At 46.4% G+C, this 16,780-nt stretch overlaps 1 protein-coding gene across 4 annotated transcripts in view; it reads right to left on the bottom strand.

Annotated features, from left to right (window-relative positions):
* Window positions 1-16,780, bottom strand: part of RALGAPA1 (Ral GTPase activating protein catalytic subunit alpha 1) — a 235,941-nt gene extending 219,161 nt beyond the window's left edge. For 2 of the 4 annotated variants that reach the window (XM_056546923.1, XM_056546924.1), the window contains exon 1: window positions 16,459-16,779. In XM_056546923.1, the coding sequence (XP_056402898.1) occupies window positions 16,459-16,564 (106 nt within the window). In that variant the 5' untranslated portion in view covers window positions 16,565-16,779. Of the gene's footprint in view, window positions 1-16,458 lie in introns of all 4 variants that reach the window. The other 2 variants (XM_056546922.1, XM_056546925.1) reach the window with 2 other exon arrangements.

Here is a 16,780-nt window from a genome sequence, read left to right as displayed (position 1 = left end):
CGGCTCCTTGGGGATGATAAATATTTACTGCTGTGTGTTGCAGGGTGAGGATATAGCGGATCATGGTGAAGCATGTTCCTTTGTGTGCTAATTATGTCTAAGAGAGAGATCCGGGACTGAAGCCAAGCCAGGAGCGAGAAACACGAAGGGGAGGACACAGCACGGCTACATACACTAGAACGCCATACAAATATAGTATTCCAGAGCAGCAAACCGGCTATAGGTGGGATATAAGGATGGCTAAGGAAGTCAAGACTCACATTTCTGCACCTGACAATCTTCTCTCCGACTTCTCTAAAGTACTGATCTATAAGCCTAGAGACACACAGGTCTTCACAGATGCTATACACACACGTTCACATGTCAAAATTCCACTTTCCGAGTCCGCATGAAGAATGAGTACGTTTGTGCAGAGACCGCACAGAATGCATAGACCTCTATAATATGCCAGCGCCCGGCAGTGTCCGGAATGTTTATTCTCTATGCAGACATAGCCTTAAAAGGGGTACTCCGGTGAAAAACATATTTTATTTTTTTAAATCAACTGGTGCCAGAATGTCAAACAGATGTTTAAATTACTTCTATTTAAAAATCTTAACCCTTCCAGTACTTATCAGCTGCTATATGCTCCACAGGAAGTTCTTTTCTTTTTGACTTTCCTGTCTGACCACAGTGCTCTCTGCTGACACCTCTGTCCATGCCAGGAACTGTCCAGAGTGGGAGCAAATCCCATAGCAATCCTCTCCTGCTCTAGACAGTCCCTGAGACAGACAGACAGGTGTCAGCAGAGAGCACTGTGGTGAGCCAGAAAAGAAATTGAAAAAGAAAAGAACTTCCTGTGGAGCATACAGCAGCTGATAAATACTGGAAGGGTTAAGATTTTTAAATAGAAGTAATTTACAAATCTGTTTAACTTTCTGGCACCAGTTGATTAAAAATAAATAAAATACCATTATGGTAGTACCATTCCACACACTATATATATATATATATATAAATATGACAGTATGACACTTTGAGCCCCGACATCACTCCAGGCCCAAGCTTCTTGCTTTCTCATAGGTAGTGAATAGCAGCTGGGGACTGGAACGTACATTGTACCTGGCACCATAACATCAAGTGATCAGTTTTCTATTGATCAGTTAAGTGTGAAGCCACATTAGATGGGAAAACCCAGACATCTGATCAACATAGAGCAAGGCCTTGTGATCAATGCTAGTCTAGGCAGGTCAGAGTTATTACCAACTATGTGGGTTTTTCATGTATCGGGGTGGAGAGTATACAGAGAATGGGGTGACTAGGAAACATATCTAGTGAAAGGAGAGGTCATCATTTCTGATTAGCAGTAAAGAAAACTGCTGTAAATATGCTGGTGTCCAACTAATGTGTATGAACCCCAAAACTGGTAGCCCCAGGTCCTCTCATATAACAGAAGCCCTCAGCTATAAGCTGTCACTCAGCTTTCTCTTCTTCAACATTCAAAATGGAGGAATTAGTGGAAAAATGGGCCGATCCTGGCGCTGGCACTCTGGATGTGAAAGGATTAGGAACACCATTGTATCCATTTAAATACAGGCAGATACACAGGCAACGCGTTTCTGGTCTGTACCAGACCCTTCACTTTGCCTGACCTAGGGACCGGTACGGACCAGAAACGCGTTGCCCGTGTATCTACCAAATAAACCATTTTAAAAGGGATACAATGGTGTTCCTAATCCTTTCACATCCAGAGAGCCAGTGCCAGGATCGGCCCATTTTTCCACTAATTCCTCCATTGCTTCAAACTGGGACAGCGAGGCTTCTACCAGAGGACCGTGGCTGCGGGTCTGGAGACACAATAGTTTGAAAACGCTGCACTAGGTGTTGTGCTCTGAGTGCAACCCGACTTTGTGAGTGTAACTCTATTAACCACCTTAAAGGGGTTATCCAGGAAAAAACTATAATATATATATATATATATATATATATATATATATATATATATATATATATATACACACACACACACACACACACATATACATATACATATATACATCTATCTATCTCAACTGGCTCCAGAAAGTTAAACAGATTAGTAAATTACTTCTATAAAAAAAAAAAATCTTAATCCTTTCAGTACTTATGAGCTTCTGAAGTTGAGTTGTTCTTTTCTGTCCAAGTGCTCTCTGATGACACGTGTCTCGGAAACCGCCCAATTTAGAAGAGGTTTGCTATAGGGATTTTCTTCTAAACTGGGTGGGCGGTTCCCAAGACACCTGTCATCAGAGAGCACTTGGACAGAAAAGAACAACTCAACTTTAGAAGCTCATAAGTATTGAAAGGATTAAGATTTTTTTAATAGAAGTAATTTACAAATCTGTTTAACTTTCTGGAGCCAGTTGATAGATAGAGATATATATAAGTTTTTTCCTGGATAACCCCTTTAATCCATCTTGTAATGGCCTTCACTAGGGGCGCAAATTCCCCTTCTTTTTTTTCCCTGTTTTTTCTTATGTGTAAACATTCAAAATAACAGTGTATGTCTAAGGCAGTGTTTTCCAACCAGGGTGCCTCCAGCTGCTGCAAAACTACAACTCCTAGCATGCCCGGACAGCCAAAGGCTGTCCGGGCATGCTGGGAGTTGTAGTTTTGCAACAGCTGGAGGCACCCTGGTTGGGAAACAATGATCTAAGGATTACCCTGAGAGTTCACGAGGCCGAGAAAAACTCTAATGGCATAAATAGCAATTCCTATCCACAGTCCGTCATTTTATAAGTGACCCAATCTCGCTGCTTTAGGGTGTGTATCTGATAATAACATTGTACTGTTTAATTGTTATTTATGTACATCACTAAGTTATCCTTCAGAGTACATTGGAGGTCAGAATCTGAAGAATTCTATGTGCAGGCTCGCTCTCTTCAGTCGCTAATCCCTAATGCGTATTTGAAAGTGGGCGGCTCTTCTCGGCTGTCCGCAGCAGAATTTACGCTGCAGAAAATCCGCCGCAAGCCCCACTGAAGTCAGTAGGGACTGCGGCAGATTTTCCGCAGCGTAAATTCCCCCGCGGAAAAAATCTGCTGTGGACAGCCGAGAAGAGCCCGCCCACTTTCAAATAAGCATCGGAAAACCCGCGAAAATACGCCCGTGTGAACGTACCCTAAGGCAGGGTTCACACCACATTTTTGCAATACAGTTCCCGTATCAGGTTTTTGATAAAAAAAACAGATTCCTCAAAACCTGACTAAGGCTTCTTTCACACTAGCAAATTCCTCCGTTTAGCAAGTTCCATCCTAAAATCAGCTGTCACCGGCAGTAACCAAATCCTATACGTCCGTTAGAAAATCTCATTATAGTCTATGGGATTTTTCTAATATCCGTTTTAATCCATTATAGTCCGTTCATGAACTATTTTCTTCCGTACTATGTTCCGTCACAAAATAACGTCCGTTATCAATAACGGGCTATAATGGGTTAAAACGCATATTAGAAAAATCCCAGAGACTATGATGAGATTTTCTAACGGACGTATAGGATTTGGTTACTGCCGGTGACAGCTGATTTTAGGACGGAACTAGCGACGGAACTTGCTAAACGGAGTAATTGGCTAGTGTGAAAAAAAAGAAAAAAAATGATGTCTGGTTGCATACGTTTTTAACTTTTCATTCCATTATGAATAAAGTTTCACTTGTTTGACTGAAATTACAAGGAAAAAAAACTGTGCAAAGTCAAAAACCGTATGGTGCAAACTGGATGGAACCGTACGCACATACGGTTCTGTACGGTTCCCATTGACTCCCATGTAAAAAAAATAAAAACATATACGTTTCAATACGGTTTTTCACCCGGACCAGAGGCTATGGTTTTGGGTACGGGCATACGGTTTTCAATGGAGAGTCAATGCATACGGTTTTCAATACAGTTCCGTACAGTTTTCAAATTTAAAAAGTATACAGGGACTGTATTGAAAAAACGTGGTGTGAACCCGGCCTAAGACAAATGACTAATTTATTGATGGATATCCCTGCTCCTTCTGGGCTTAGGAGTCCAGTGGGTGGGGTCACTCAATGATCGAGAGTCTTCCCTGTATAAGGCTGCTCTCACACTATAAAAATTCATCCGTAATGACACACCTCTGTCTGTATCAGGAACTGTCCAGAGTAGGAGCAAATCTCCATAGCAAACCTCTCCTGCTCTGGACAGAGGTGTGAGCAGAGAGCACTGTGGGCAGACTGGAAAGAAATTCAAAAAGAAAAGAACTTCCTGGGGAGCATACAGCAGCTGATAAATACTGGAAGGCTTAAGATTTTTTAATAGGTGTGAATTACAAATCTTTATCTGTCTTGCACCAGTTGATTTAAAATAATAATAATAATAATAATAATTCCACTGGAGTACCCCTTTAATGTCAATAGGCAGTACATTTTGACAGAATTTCCGGAGGCATTCTTATGCAGAATTCCGCACGGAAGTTCTGCCATGTGAACGTAGCCTAACAAAGACAGGAGTCAATTGTCTCCCGAGCGAATGAAGTAGCAGCGCGGCGTGTTTGGCCATCACTCTATTCACTGTCTATAGGACTATGGGTTCAGCACTCGGCAACATTTGTAAGTCGAATAGAGAGTAAATAGAGTGGTGGCCGAGTGCTCACACTGATGCTTTATTCACTCAAAAGGACATTGAATCTCAGCTGCAAAGTCATTTAAAAGGGGTTATCCAGGAAAACTTATTTTTCTTTAGATCAACTGGCTCCAGAAAGTTAAAGGGGTACTCCGGTGAAAACCTTTTTTCTTTTAAATCAACTGGTGGCAGAAAGTTAAACATATTTGTAAATTAGCAAGAACAAGTTTAACACCAGGCACTGCCAGTCCAATATATCAGCCTCAATGCATGGGGTGAAAAGCGCTGCTGTGACCTTCAAGGCAGATCTTCCTAGCTACGTGGAGGTGCAGACCAAACAGGTAGGTAGTTCAAATAAAGTTAGACGAAGAGGAAAGAAGTCGCACTCACCACTGGAAGCAGTATAAAAAGTCTTGTCCTTTATTCACACCGGCAGGGTGGAAAGGTAAAATGCGGTCACACACGCGGGGAGTGAGAGCAGCCGCTCTAAAGATGCGGGGGCACACCACCAACGGCAACTAGTTTCGCGTCACAGACCTGACGCTTCTTCCGGCCAAACAAGGTGTACGCCTACCTGTCCAGGTGGGGAAGTATTTAAGCAGCTTACAATGGGGGGGGGGGGGGGGCGTGGTGACCGTAACACAACAAAAAAGTGAAACAGAAAAAAACCACAAACCATTGTAAAAATATGTCACAACATACATAATGCTTAAAACAACTCCACCTAACAGAGGTAGAGGATTCACAAAAAAGCTGACAGATCTTGCTTGTCATTCATCCCCGTGGGTCCCATGGCTTTCAACCTGATAATCCAAAACGCCTCCCGAGGTAGAAGGAAGGAGTGCTTATCAATACCAACGGGGACAACTTCTATTCTTTCGATTCCGGCAAAACGGAGACCCTCGCTTGTACCGCCATGACACTCATTCATATGAGCGATGAAGCGAGGGGACCCCTTGCCCGATCGCAGAGAATAGAGGTGCTCTCTCACTCGTGCATTTAATTTGCGCTTGGTTTTGGCCTCATAATATCTTTTACATGGACAGATAAGGCGATACACGATGTGAGTTGATTGACATGTGATCAACTGGTTTACAAATATATTGACCCCTCCAACAGAAAAATTTCTTTTGGACAGATTAAACTTGCAAAACTTGCAGTTCCTGCACAGAAAATTTCCCTTCGGTGTCATTTTATTCAACCAGTGGCCACTTCCAACCTGAGACTTGTTTTTAGATTTTTTAATTAAATCTCCAATGGTGGTAGATTTCCTAAAAGTTACAATGGGTTTTTCTTTTGCTTCCTCTTCCATTTCTTCATCGTTATCAAAATAAAACCAATTATCAAAAATGCTCTTCTTTATAACTTGATTAATTGGCGAGTTAGCAAAAGAAAAAACAATGCGTTTATTATTTTTATTTCTATAGTACTTGTTTGTCTTCCCTTGTTTTTTCGGGGCCAATAAATCTCCCCTATCCTTCTTCTCTGCTTTTTGGTAAGCTCGTTCTATAATTGCGGGGGGGTAACCCCTTTCTGTAAGCCTTACTTTTAATTCTTCCGCCTGTTGCCTAAAACTAGAACAGTCACTGTTCACTCTTTTTATCCTTAAAAATTGACTATATGGGATATTATTCCTAACGTAACTGGGATGTGAACTTTTATAGTGAAGGAGTGTATTCTTTGAAATAGGCTTCCTAAAATCAGTCGTTGTCAATTCACCTTCATGGATAGTCAGGGTAGTATCCAAGAAATCGATAGAAAAGCCCCCAAAAAGAAATGTAAACAGCATATTAGCTGCATTGCTTTCATTAAGATAGTGGACGAAGCCCTGAAAATCTGCTCTCACTCCCCGCGTGTGTGACCGCATTTTACCTTTCCACTCTGCCGGTGTGAATAAAGGACAAGACTTTTTATACTGCTTCCAGTGGTGAGTGCGACTTCTTTCCTCTTCGTCTAACTTTGATATTTGTAAATTACTTCTATTAAAAAATCTTAATCCTTCCAGTACTTATTAGTTGCTGAATGCTACAGAGGAAATTCCGTTCTTTTTGGAACACTGATGACATCACGAGCACAGTGCTCTCTGCTGACATCTCTGTCCATTTTAGCAACCATGCATAGCAGATGTATGCTAAGGGCAGCATGGTGGCTCAATGGTTAGCACTGCTGGGGACTTGGGTTCAAATCCCACTAAGGACAACAATAAATAAAGTGTTATTATTATAATAACGTCAGCAGAGAGAACTGTGCTCGTGATGTCATCAGAGAGCATTCAAAAAAGAAAATAATTTCCTCTGTAGTATTCAGCAGCTAATAAGTACAGGAAAGATTAAGATTTTTTAATAGAAGTAATTTACAAATATGTTTAACTTTCTGCCACCAGTTGATTTAAAAGAAAATAGGTTTTCACCGGAGTACCCCTTTTAAACAGATTGGTAAATTACTTCTATTAAAAAATCTTAATCCTTCCAATAATTATCAGCTGCTCTGCTGACCTCTCTGCTTGTCTCGGGAACTGCACAGAGTAGGAGAGGTTTGCTATGGGGATTTGCTTCTGCTCTGGACAGTTCTCGAGACAGGTGTCATCAGAGAGCACTTAGACAGAAAAGAACAACTCAACTTCAGCAGCTCATAAGTACTGGAAGGATTAAGATTTTTTTTTTTAAAATAAGTAATTTACAAATCTGTTTAACTTTCCTGAGCCAGTTGATATATAAAAATAAAAAAATAAAAAAAATAAAAAACGTTTTTTTCCTGGATAACCCCTTTAAAGGGGTACTCCATCCCTAGACATCTTATCCCCTAGCCAAATGTCTGATAGTGGGGGTCCCGCAGCTGGGACCCCCGCAATCTCTGTGCAGCATCCCGCGTTCATTTAGAATGCTGGGTGCCGGCGTCGGGGGGTCGTGAGGCCATGATCACGCCCCTAGTGCTGTCACATCACGCCCCCTCAATGCAAGTCTATGGTAGGGGGCATAGCCATGCCCCCTCCCATAGACTTGCATTGAGGGGGCGTGATGTGACCTCACGATGGGTGTGGCGTCATGACCCCCGACGCCCACTCCAAGCGTGCGGAACAAAATGTCCCAAACGATAGGGCAGCGGAGTACCCCTTCAAGTGAGGACCAAACTGCCGGACCCTCACTGATCGGCTAGTTACGCCCTATGCTGATAATTTGTAATCTTGGCAAAACCACTATGACCTTATTATCCCGAAAAGTCAATGGCGCAACATGTTGCCTACCCATAATACATGCCAATAGAGGGGCATTACACTAGTTTCTCCTATGCCAGTAGTATCCAATCTGTGACTCTACAGATGAAATAAAACTACAACTCCCACAAGTCCTTGATAGTCTCAGGTTGAAACCACTGGCCATCCCATGAACTGCCTACGAGATACATGGGGGGGGAGGGGGGGCATTTATCAAAATGTGTCCAGAGGAAACGTTGCTGAGTTGCCCATAGCAACCAATCAGATCGCTTCTTTCATTTCTCAGAGGCCTTGTTAAAAATAAAAGAAGCGATCTGATTGGTTGTTATGGGCAACTGGACAACTTTTCCTCTGGACAGGTTTTGGTAAATCTCCCTCATTCATAGGGCAACAGCCATATCTGTGGCTACTAGTATATCAGGTCTAGTATTTTCGTGTATTTTCAGATAGGACATTGGAGAGGCTCCTGCTTGACTAGCAACCTATAGAACCGAGCTACCCAAAGGGCACCTATACCCACAGTGTCAGGAGGTTAAACAATTTAAATAGAGATTGGGGCTCATGGTCATGAATATTGAATCAATATAAATTTATTAAAATATTCAGCGTTATGTGTTTGTGACTCACAGGGCCCTCGTGAGCCAACAGATACACATGATAACAATAGTGCAGTATATATGTTGGCAAATATATTATTAATAAAAAATGAATAAAGCAAAGGTAAAAGGATGTGGCCACACACTAAAATAGGTCCGACCTGGAAAAAATGTTGGGCAAAAAAGTACTTTGGCTTTAAATTGGATATGATGGTGCGCAATATAGTACTTGTGCTCTATATGAGAAGCCCCTTGGTTACGTCAGTATTGTCCAGGTACAAGTCTGAAAGTCCCCAATCCGGGGATAAAGTATATTGCAAAGTCTCTGTGGAATATTGTTCATTAGCTGTACTGCAATAGTAGTCCATTGTTATACAGTGATCAAAGGTACCTTGTGGTGTGTGTGAGTCCAGATCCTCGTACCGGTGCTCCTGGAGGGGAGAGCGCTGCTGGAGACTCGGCCGTCTCCTGTATTCGCAGCGCAGCTGGCGGTGGGCTCCGGTCAGGTTGACTACAGCGCTTCAATGGGTGCAACAGTAGCAGGTTGCAGCGGCGTCCTCGTATTTGGATGTGATGCTCTCATAGAGGAGAGGTTTAAGGTATATTATATATATATATATATACACACACACACACACACACACACACCGGTATATATATATATATATATATCTCTATCTATCTCTATCTTAGCAAATGACCCCCTTAAAAAGGGGTACTCCCATGGAAAACTTTTAAAATTTTTTTTTTAATCAACTGGTGCCAGAAAGTTTAAACAGATTTATGAATCACTTCTATTAAAAAATCTTAATCCTTCCAGTACTTTTTAGGGGCTGTATACTAAAGAGAAATCCAAAAATGAAATGCATTTCCTCTGATGTCATGACCACAGTGCTCTCTGCTGACCTCTGCTGTCCATTTTAGGAACAGTCCAGAGCTAGAGAAAATCCCCATAGCAAACATTTGCTGCTCTGGACAGTTCCTAAAATGGACAGCAGAGGTCAGCAGAGAGCACTGTGGTCATGACATCAGAGGAAATGCATTTATTTTTTTGGATTTCTCTTTCGTATACAGCCCCTAAAAAGTACTGGAAGGATTAAGATTTTTTAAAAGAAGTGATTTACAAATCTGTTCAAATATATATATATATATATATCTCAACTGGCTCCAGAAAGTTAAACAGATTTGTAAATTACTTCTATTAAAAAATCTTAATCCTTTCAGTACTTATGAGCTTCTGAAGTTAAGTTTGATCTTTTCTGTCTAAGTAATCTCTGGTGACACCTGTCTTGGGAACCGCCCAGTTTAGAAGCAAATTCCCATAGCAAACCTCTTCTAAACTGGGCGTTTCCCGAGACACGTGTCACCAGAGATTACTTACTAGAAAAGAACAACCTAAACTTCAGAAGCTACTTTATAAGTACTGAAAGGATTAAGATTTTTTAATAGAAGTAATTTACAAATCTGTTTAACTTTCTGGAGCCAGTTGATATATAAAAAAAAGTTTTTCCCTGGATAACCCCTTTAACTTTCTGGCACCAGTTGATTTAAAAAAAAAAAAAAAATTAATAAAAGTTTTCCACGGGAGTACCCCTTTAAACATTATACTGAGCTGCTGAAGAAAGGGCCTACGGAGGTCCTGAAACGCATCCAGCCATACTATTATATACCAGTGACCACCACTATCTCTAATATTGAGATACATCTACAGTCTGAATTTTATTTATCCAGCTTTGCTACCTGATCTGCCAATCAATCGGTGTCAGCGTGCGCTACCTCAAATACGAGGACGCTGCTGCGACCTGCTACTGTTGTACCCATTGAAGCGCTGTAGTCCACCTGACCGGAGCCCACCGCCAGCTGCGCTGTGAATACAGGAGACGGCCGAGCCTCCTGCAGCGCCCTCCCCGCCAGGAGCACCGGTACGAGGATCTGGACTCACACACACCACAAGGCATCAAGAGACTTTGCAATATACTGTATCCCCGGATTTGGGACTTTCAGACTTGTACCTGGACAATACTGACGTAATCAAGGGGGTTCTCATATAGAGATAGTCATATAGAGCACAAGTACTATATTGCGCACCATCATATCATATTTAAAGCCAAAGTACTTTTTTGCGCAACATTTTTTCCAGGTCGGACCTATTTTAGTGTGTGGCCACATCCTTATAATGTTATTTTACCTTTGCTTTATTAATAATATATTTGCCAAGATATATACTGCACTATTGTTATCATGTGTATCTGTTGGCTCACGAGGGCCCTGTGAGTCACAAACACATAACGCTGAATATTTTAATAAATTTATATTAATTTAATATTCATGACCATGAGCCCCAATCTCTATTTAAATTGTTTAACCCTATTTCCAGTCGGTCCAGAAAATGTTCTTCTATGATAATCCCATTTATCCTAGTAGGAAAGGCATCAGGGAGGGGGAGGACAAACTGGATATCCAATAATCCGCACAGTAATAATATTCTACAGACGGCTTATGTGTCATGTAGGGACTTTCTAATGGGAATTACAATGTATAGTATAAGGCTTCATTCCCGGCTGTCCTGGTTATAGGACTGGCGAGATGACACAAGCGAATAATAGCACTTTGTTCTGTCACTTATCACAATCCTGTGGTTTGTGTGGGAGATTATGACATTTCACTTTCCCCATTCCCTATTACATTTGGTGCCACCTTAAATTTCACGTGGTGTAAAAAGTTGCGAAAGTACTTAAAGGGGTACTCTGCCCCTAGACATCTTAACCCCTATCCAAAGAATAGGTGATAAGATGTCTGATCGCAGCCGGGAACCCTGCGATCTCTGTGCGGCACCTGGTGTTCCTTTAGAACGCTGGGTGCGGGGCGGTGGGGTTCGTGACGTCCCCGACCACGGCCCTTGTGATGTCACACCACACCCCCTCAATACAATTCTATGGGAGGTGGCGTGACGACCGGCAAGCTCCCTCCCATAGACTTGCATTAAAGGGGTTCTCCGGTGCTTAGACATCTTATCCCCTATCCAAAGGAAAGATGCCTGATCGCAGGAGTCCGCCGCTGGGGACCCCTGTGATCATGCACGCGGCACCCCCTTTGTAATCAGTCCCCGGAACGTGTTCACTCCGGGTCTGATTACCGGCGACCACAGGGCCGACAGCGTGTGACGTCATGCCTCCGCCCCCGTGTGACCTCACGCTCCGCCCCCTCAATGCAAGCCTAAGGGAGGGGGCATGATAGCTGTCACGCCCCCTCCCATAGGCTTGCATTGAAGGGCGGAGCGTGACATTACACGGGGGCGGAGGCGTGACGTCACACGCCGTCGGCCCCTGTGGTCGCCGGTAATCAGACCCGGAGCGAACACGCTCAGGGGACTGATTACAAACGGGTAGCGGCATGCAAGATCACAGGGGTCCCCAGCGGCAGGACTCCCGCAATCAGGCATCTTATCCCCTATCCTTTGGATAGGGGATAAGATGTCTAAGCACCGGAGAACCCCTTTAAGGGGGGCGGGGCCATGACATCACGATCCTCTTGCCCCTGTATCGCCAGTCATCTCGCTCCGTGCACCAGACAACAGGGGTGCTGCAGGAGAGAACGCAGGGGTCCCCAGCGGCAGGACCCCCACAATCCTTTGGATAGGGAATAAGATGTCTAGGTGCGGAGTGCCCCTTTAAGATGTCTCTTGCTTATTGTATCGCATTAGCTTTCTCATTGAAACAACAGTAAGAGCTTAGGCAATATTCTTGTTTTTCCATTCAATTTGATGGTAAAGTCTTCCAGGTCCATATAGTCAATATGCACTTCTGTAAGCATTCGGTTTTATATGAGGGACCTGATGAAGTGACCAATCTGGCCCCAAAAACACGCTGTCCTATAATAAAGTTCTGCTTTCCACAAGACTTCATTGTGTAACACATCTTTCAACAGCCTTATAGGATTCACCCAACAGAATCAGATATGCTAGGGTCCTAAAGGGGTACTCTGAAGGGGGGGGGGGGGGGGGGGGGGTGGAGTTTTTTTTAATCATCTAGAGCCAGAAAGTTAAAACACATTTGTAAATGACTTCTATTTAAAGTGGTATTAAAGGGCATTGCTGGGGGATGCACAAAATGTATAAAACCGGTATACATACACCCTTTAAAAACCTTAATCCTTCCAGTATTTATCAGCTGCTGTATGCTCCAAAGGAAGTTGTGTAGTTCTTTCCGTCTGATCACAGTGCTCTCTGCTGACACCTCTGTCCATGTCAGGAACTGATCCAAAGCAGGAGCAAATCCCCACAGCAAACCTCTCCTGCTCCAGACAATTCCTGAAACAGACAGAGGGTGGCAGCAGAGATCACTGCAATCAGACTGAAAAGAACTACACAACTTCCTCTGGAGCATACAGCAGCTGATAAGTACTGGAAGGATTTAGATTTTAAAAACAGAAGTAATTTACAAATCTGTTTAAGTTTCAGGCACCAGTTGAGTTAGTCTGGAGTACCCCTTTAGGGACCAGCCCTGAACACCTGGTCATAATGTTTTATCCTAATTTTACTGCTAATTCTTTTATTACTAAATACAGCAATGAGTTAAAGGGGTAATCCCCTGGATTTTTTTTTTTAAATCAATTTGTGCCAGAAAGTTTAAACAGATTTGTAAATTACTACTATTTAAAAATCTTAATCCTTTCAGTACTTATCAGCTGCTGTATGCTCCAGAGGACGTTCTTTTCTTTTAAAATTTATTTTCAGTATGACCACAGTGCTCTCTGCTGACACCTCTGTCCATGTCAGGAACTGTCCAGAGCAGGAGAGGTTTGCTATGGGGATTTGCTCCTACTCTGGACAGTTCCTGACATGGACAGAGGTGTCAGCAGAGAACACTGTGGTCAGAAATTCAAAAAGAAAAGAACTTCCTGTGGAACATACAGCAGCTAATAAGTACTGGAAGGGTTAAGATTTTTTAATAGAAGTCATTTACAAATCTGTTTAACTTTGTGGCACCAGTTGTTAAAAAAAAAAAAAAAATTTTAAAATATGTTTTCCTGTGGAGTACCCCTTTAAAGTGAATCCGTCACTTAGGTTGCATTCACACCACTTGTTGCTATACAGCAGCTGTATCCCCACCGGACATGTCTCCCCAGATCCGGGCACGTGTTCCACTGTCTCAGTTACAAATGGGGGTCAAAATGTAAGGCAGTTATTCCAAACCAGTGTGCCTCCAGCTGTTGCAAAACTAAAACTCACAGCATGCCCGGACAGCCTTCGGCTGTCCGGGCATGCTGTGAGTTGTAGTTTTGCAACAGCTGGAGGCACCTTTGCTGGTAAAACACTGATCTGAGAAAGTGATGTAATCTCCTATCCTGCACCGTTCATCTGGCAGCATCTTACCCCAACATCTCCAGTTTGGGGAGATGTGTTTGAGGACTATGATGGAGATGAAGGTCATAGTAAGGACTACTAAGGACTACTATAGAGAGACCCCCAAACCAGTCACCTATGGCTGGACGTAGTCAGGACGGACATTTCGTGTGCAGCAAGCACCGATTCAATCAGTCAGTGCTAGGACTTCTCGGAAATGTGGCACCTCCATAGACGCCAATGCATGTTTGAGCAGATTCCGAATTTTACTCTCCGCCGCAGGGAATTCTGCGCAGTTTTGAGTGGTCTTCTCAAAGCGGTTTGATGGTAAAGTACAATAAAGGTGAAGGCCAAACGTCAAAGCTGAAAACCACAGGAAGTGCCCACAAATGGGGCCCGCAGGCCATTGGACGTGATACTTGGCCATAATAAGTGCTCCTACGTTATGTTCAAAACAGACCTGTCATAGCTGCCCCACACACCGAAGAGACGAGGACCACATGGAAACACTGGGGTTACACCTGGGCGTCAGGATAATACCCCCACCCCACGTGTCTTACAACAAGAAATGGAGAAGAACAGAGAAAACCAACATGTCTTCTCCAGGTAGGGCAGTGTTCACACTACGAGCTGGGTCTGATATACTAAAGGGGTTGGGCAGCCTGGTAAAGTGGACGGACTACACCCTGGAGAGAAACTCATGACAATGCTCGTCATCCTGGATCTCTCCAGCTGTTGCAAAACTACAACTTCCATGATGCCCGGACAGCCTTCAGGTACAATGGGAGTTGTAGTTTTGCAAAAGCTGGAGAGATACAGGATGGCGAGCATTATCATTGGCTCTAATCTCTATGGGACCTACCAACAATCTCATATGCCAGGGCGGGGTCTTTAGGTCAACGGAGCCAGTCGTCCATGGAAAATCACCCCCTCCCGCAGCCCCAGTCGTCCACAGAGACCCCACCGCAGCCCCAGTCGTCCACAGAGACCCCCCCCCCCCCCGCAGCCCCAGTCGTCCACAGAGACCCCCCCCCCCCCGCAGCCCCAGTCGTCCACAGAGACCCCCCCCCCCGCAGCCCCAGTCGTCCACAGAGACCCCCCCCCCCCGCAGCCCCAGTCGTCCACAGAGACCCCCCCCCCCCCGCAGCCCCAGTCGTCCACAGAGACCCCCCCCCCCCGCAGCCCCAGTCGTCCACAGAGACCCCCCCCCCCGCAGCCCCAGTCGTCCACAGAGACCCCCCCCCCCGCAGCCCCAGTCGTCCACAGAGACCCCCCCCCCCCCGCAGCCCCAGTCGTCCACAGAGACCCCCCCCCCCCCGCAGCCCCAGTCGTCCACAGAGACCCCCCCCGCAGCCCCAGTCGTCCACAGAGACCCCCCCCGCAGCCCCAGTCGTCCACAGAGACCCCCCCCCGCAGCCCCAGTCGTCCACAGAGACCCCCCCCCGCAGCCCCAGTCGTCCACAGAGACCCCCCCCCGCAGCCCCAGTCGTCCACAGAGACCCCCCCCCGCAGCCCCAGTCGTCCACAGAGACCCCCCCCCCGCAGCCCCAGTCGTCCACAGAGACCCCCCCCCCCCGCAGCCCCAGTCGTCCACAGAGACCCCCCCCCCCGCAGCCCCAGTCGTCCACAGAGACCCCCCCCCCGCAGCCCCAGTCGTCCACAGAGACCCCCCCCCCCCCCGCAGCCCCAGTCGTCCACAGAGACCCCCCCCCCCCCCGCAGCCCCAGTCGTCCACAGAGACCCCCCCCCCGCAGCCCCAGTCGTCCACAGAGACCCCCCCCCCCCCGCAGCCCCAGTCGTCCACAGAGACCCCCCCCCCCCCCGCAGCCCCAGTCGTCCACAGAGACCCCCCCCCCCCGCAGCCCCAGTCGTCCACAGAGACCCCCCCCCCCCGCAGCCCCAGTCGTCCACAGAGACCCCCCCCGCAGCCCCAGTCGTCCACAGAGACCCCCCCCCGCAGCCCCAGTCGTCCACAGAGACCCCCCCCCGCAGCCCCAGTCGTCCACAGAGACCCCCCCCGCAGCCCCAGTCGTCCACAGAGACCCCCCCCCCCGCAGCCCCAGTCGTCCACAGAGACCCCCCCCCCCGCAGCCCCAGTCGTCCACAGAGACCCCCCCCGCAGCCCCAGTCGTCCACAGAGACCCCCCCCCCCCCGCAGCCCCAGTCGTCCACAGAGACCCCCCCCCCCGCAGCCCCAGTCGTCCACAGAGACCCCCCCCCCCGCAGCCCCAGTCGTCCACAGAGACCCCCCCCCCGCAGCCCCAGTCGTCCACAGAGACCCCCCCCCCGCAGCCCCAGTCGTCCACAGAGACCCCCCCCCCCCCGCAGCCCCAGTCGTCCACAGAGACCCCCCCCCCCGCAGCCCCAGTCGTCCACAGAGACCCCCCACAGCCAGTCGTCCAGAGACTCCCCCCCCCAGCCAGGCTATCCGCGCTTTATGTACACACTGATCACATGATCGTGCACATATAAGTCCCCCCTCTGGAATACGGTTACATTCGCTGTCACTTTCTATGATCAGAGTTGTGTATTTCTGTTTGATTACTACTGTCTGTCCTTCGAGGGGCACTCCACACATCCTAACTAATTCAGTTAGAAAAATCAGAATTTTCTTAAAAATGCAATAATCTTATCCTGAGGTTTTGGTGAGCACAGCCCCAGCACCCCCACCCACCTCTCCCATCATGCACCCCTCACCCCCTCACCAATCACAAGCCTCAGATGCTTCAGTCGGGTCAGCACATCCTTTTTGGGGTCCAGCACTTTTTGGGTCGATTTCTTCACATCCCCGTGAGTTTTTTTAGAGAACATCCCGGATGAGAGGAGGACGCCCCCGGTTCACCCCCGGGTATCCCTCCACCAGGCAGCGGTCCAGGGGTACACGGGGTCTCCCGAGCTCAGGACACGGACTGCCCCGTCCCAGAGATGTGATGGGAGAGGCGCGGGTCTCCCCGCTCTGACAGCAGCAGGTTACACAGATACATCCAACATGGCCGCCCCCTTCTGGCTCCAGCATAACAAAGCAAT

Source organism: Hyla sarda, chromosome 11, assembly GCF_029499605.1.
Source record: "Hyla sarda isolate aHylSar1 chromosome 11, aHylSar1.hap1, whole genome shotgun sequence".
NCBI classification, from domain to species: domain Eukaryota; kingdom Metazoa; phylum Chordata; class Amphibia; order Anura; family Hylidae; genus Hyla; species Hyla sarda.
The sequence above is the reverse complement of the archived record's forward strand: the minus strand, read 5'-3'. Positions and strand labels throughout refer to the sequence as shown.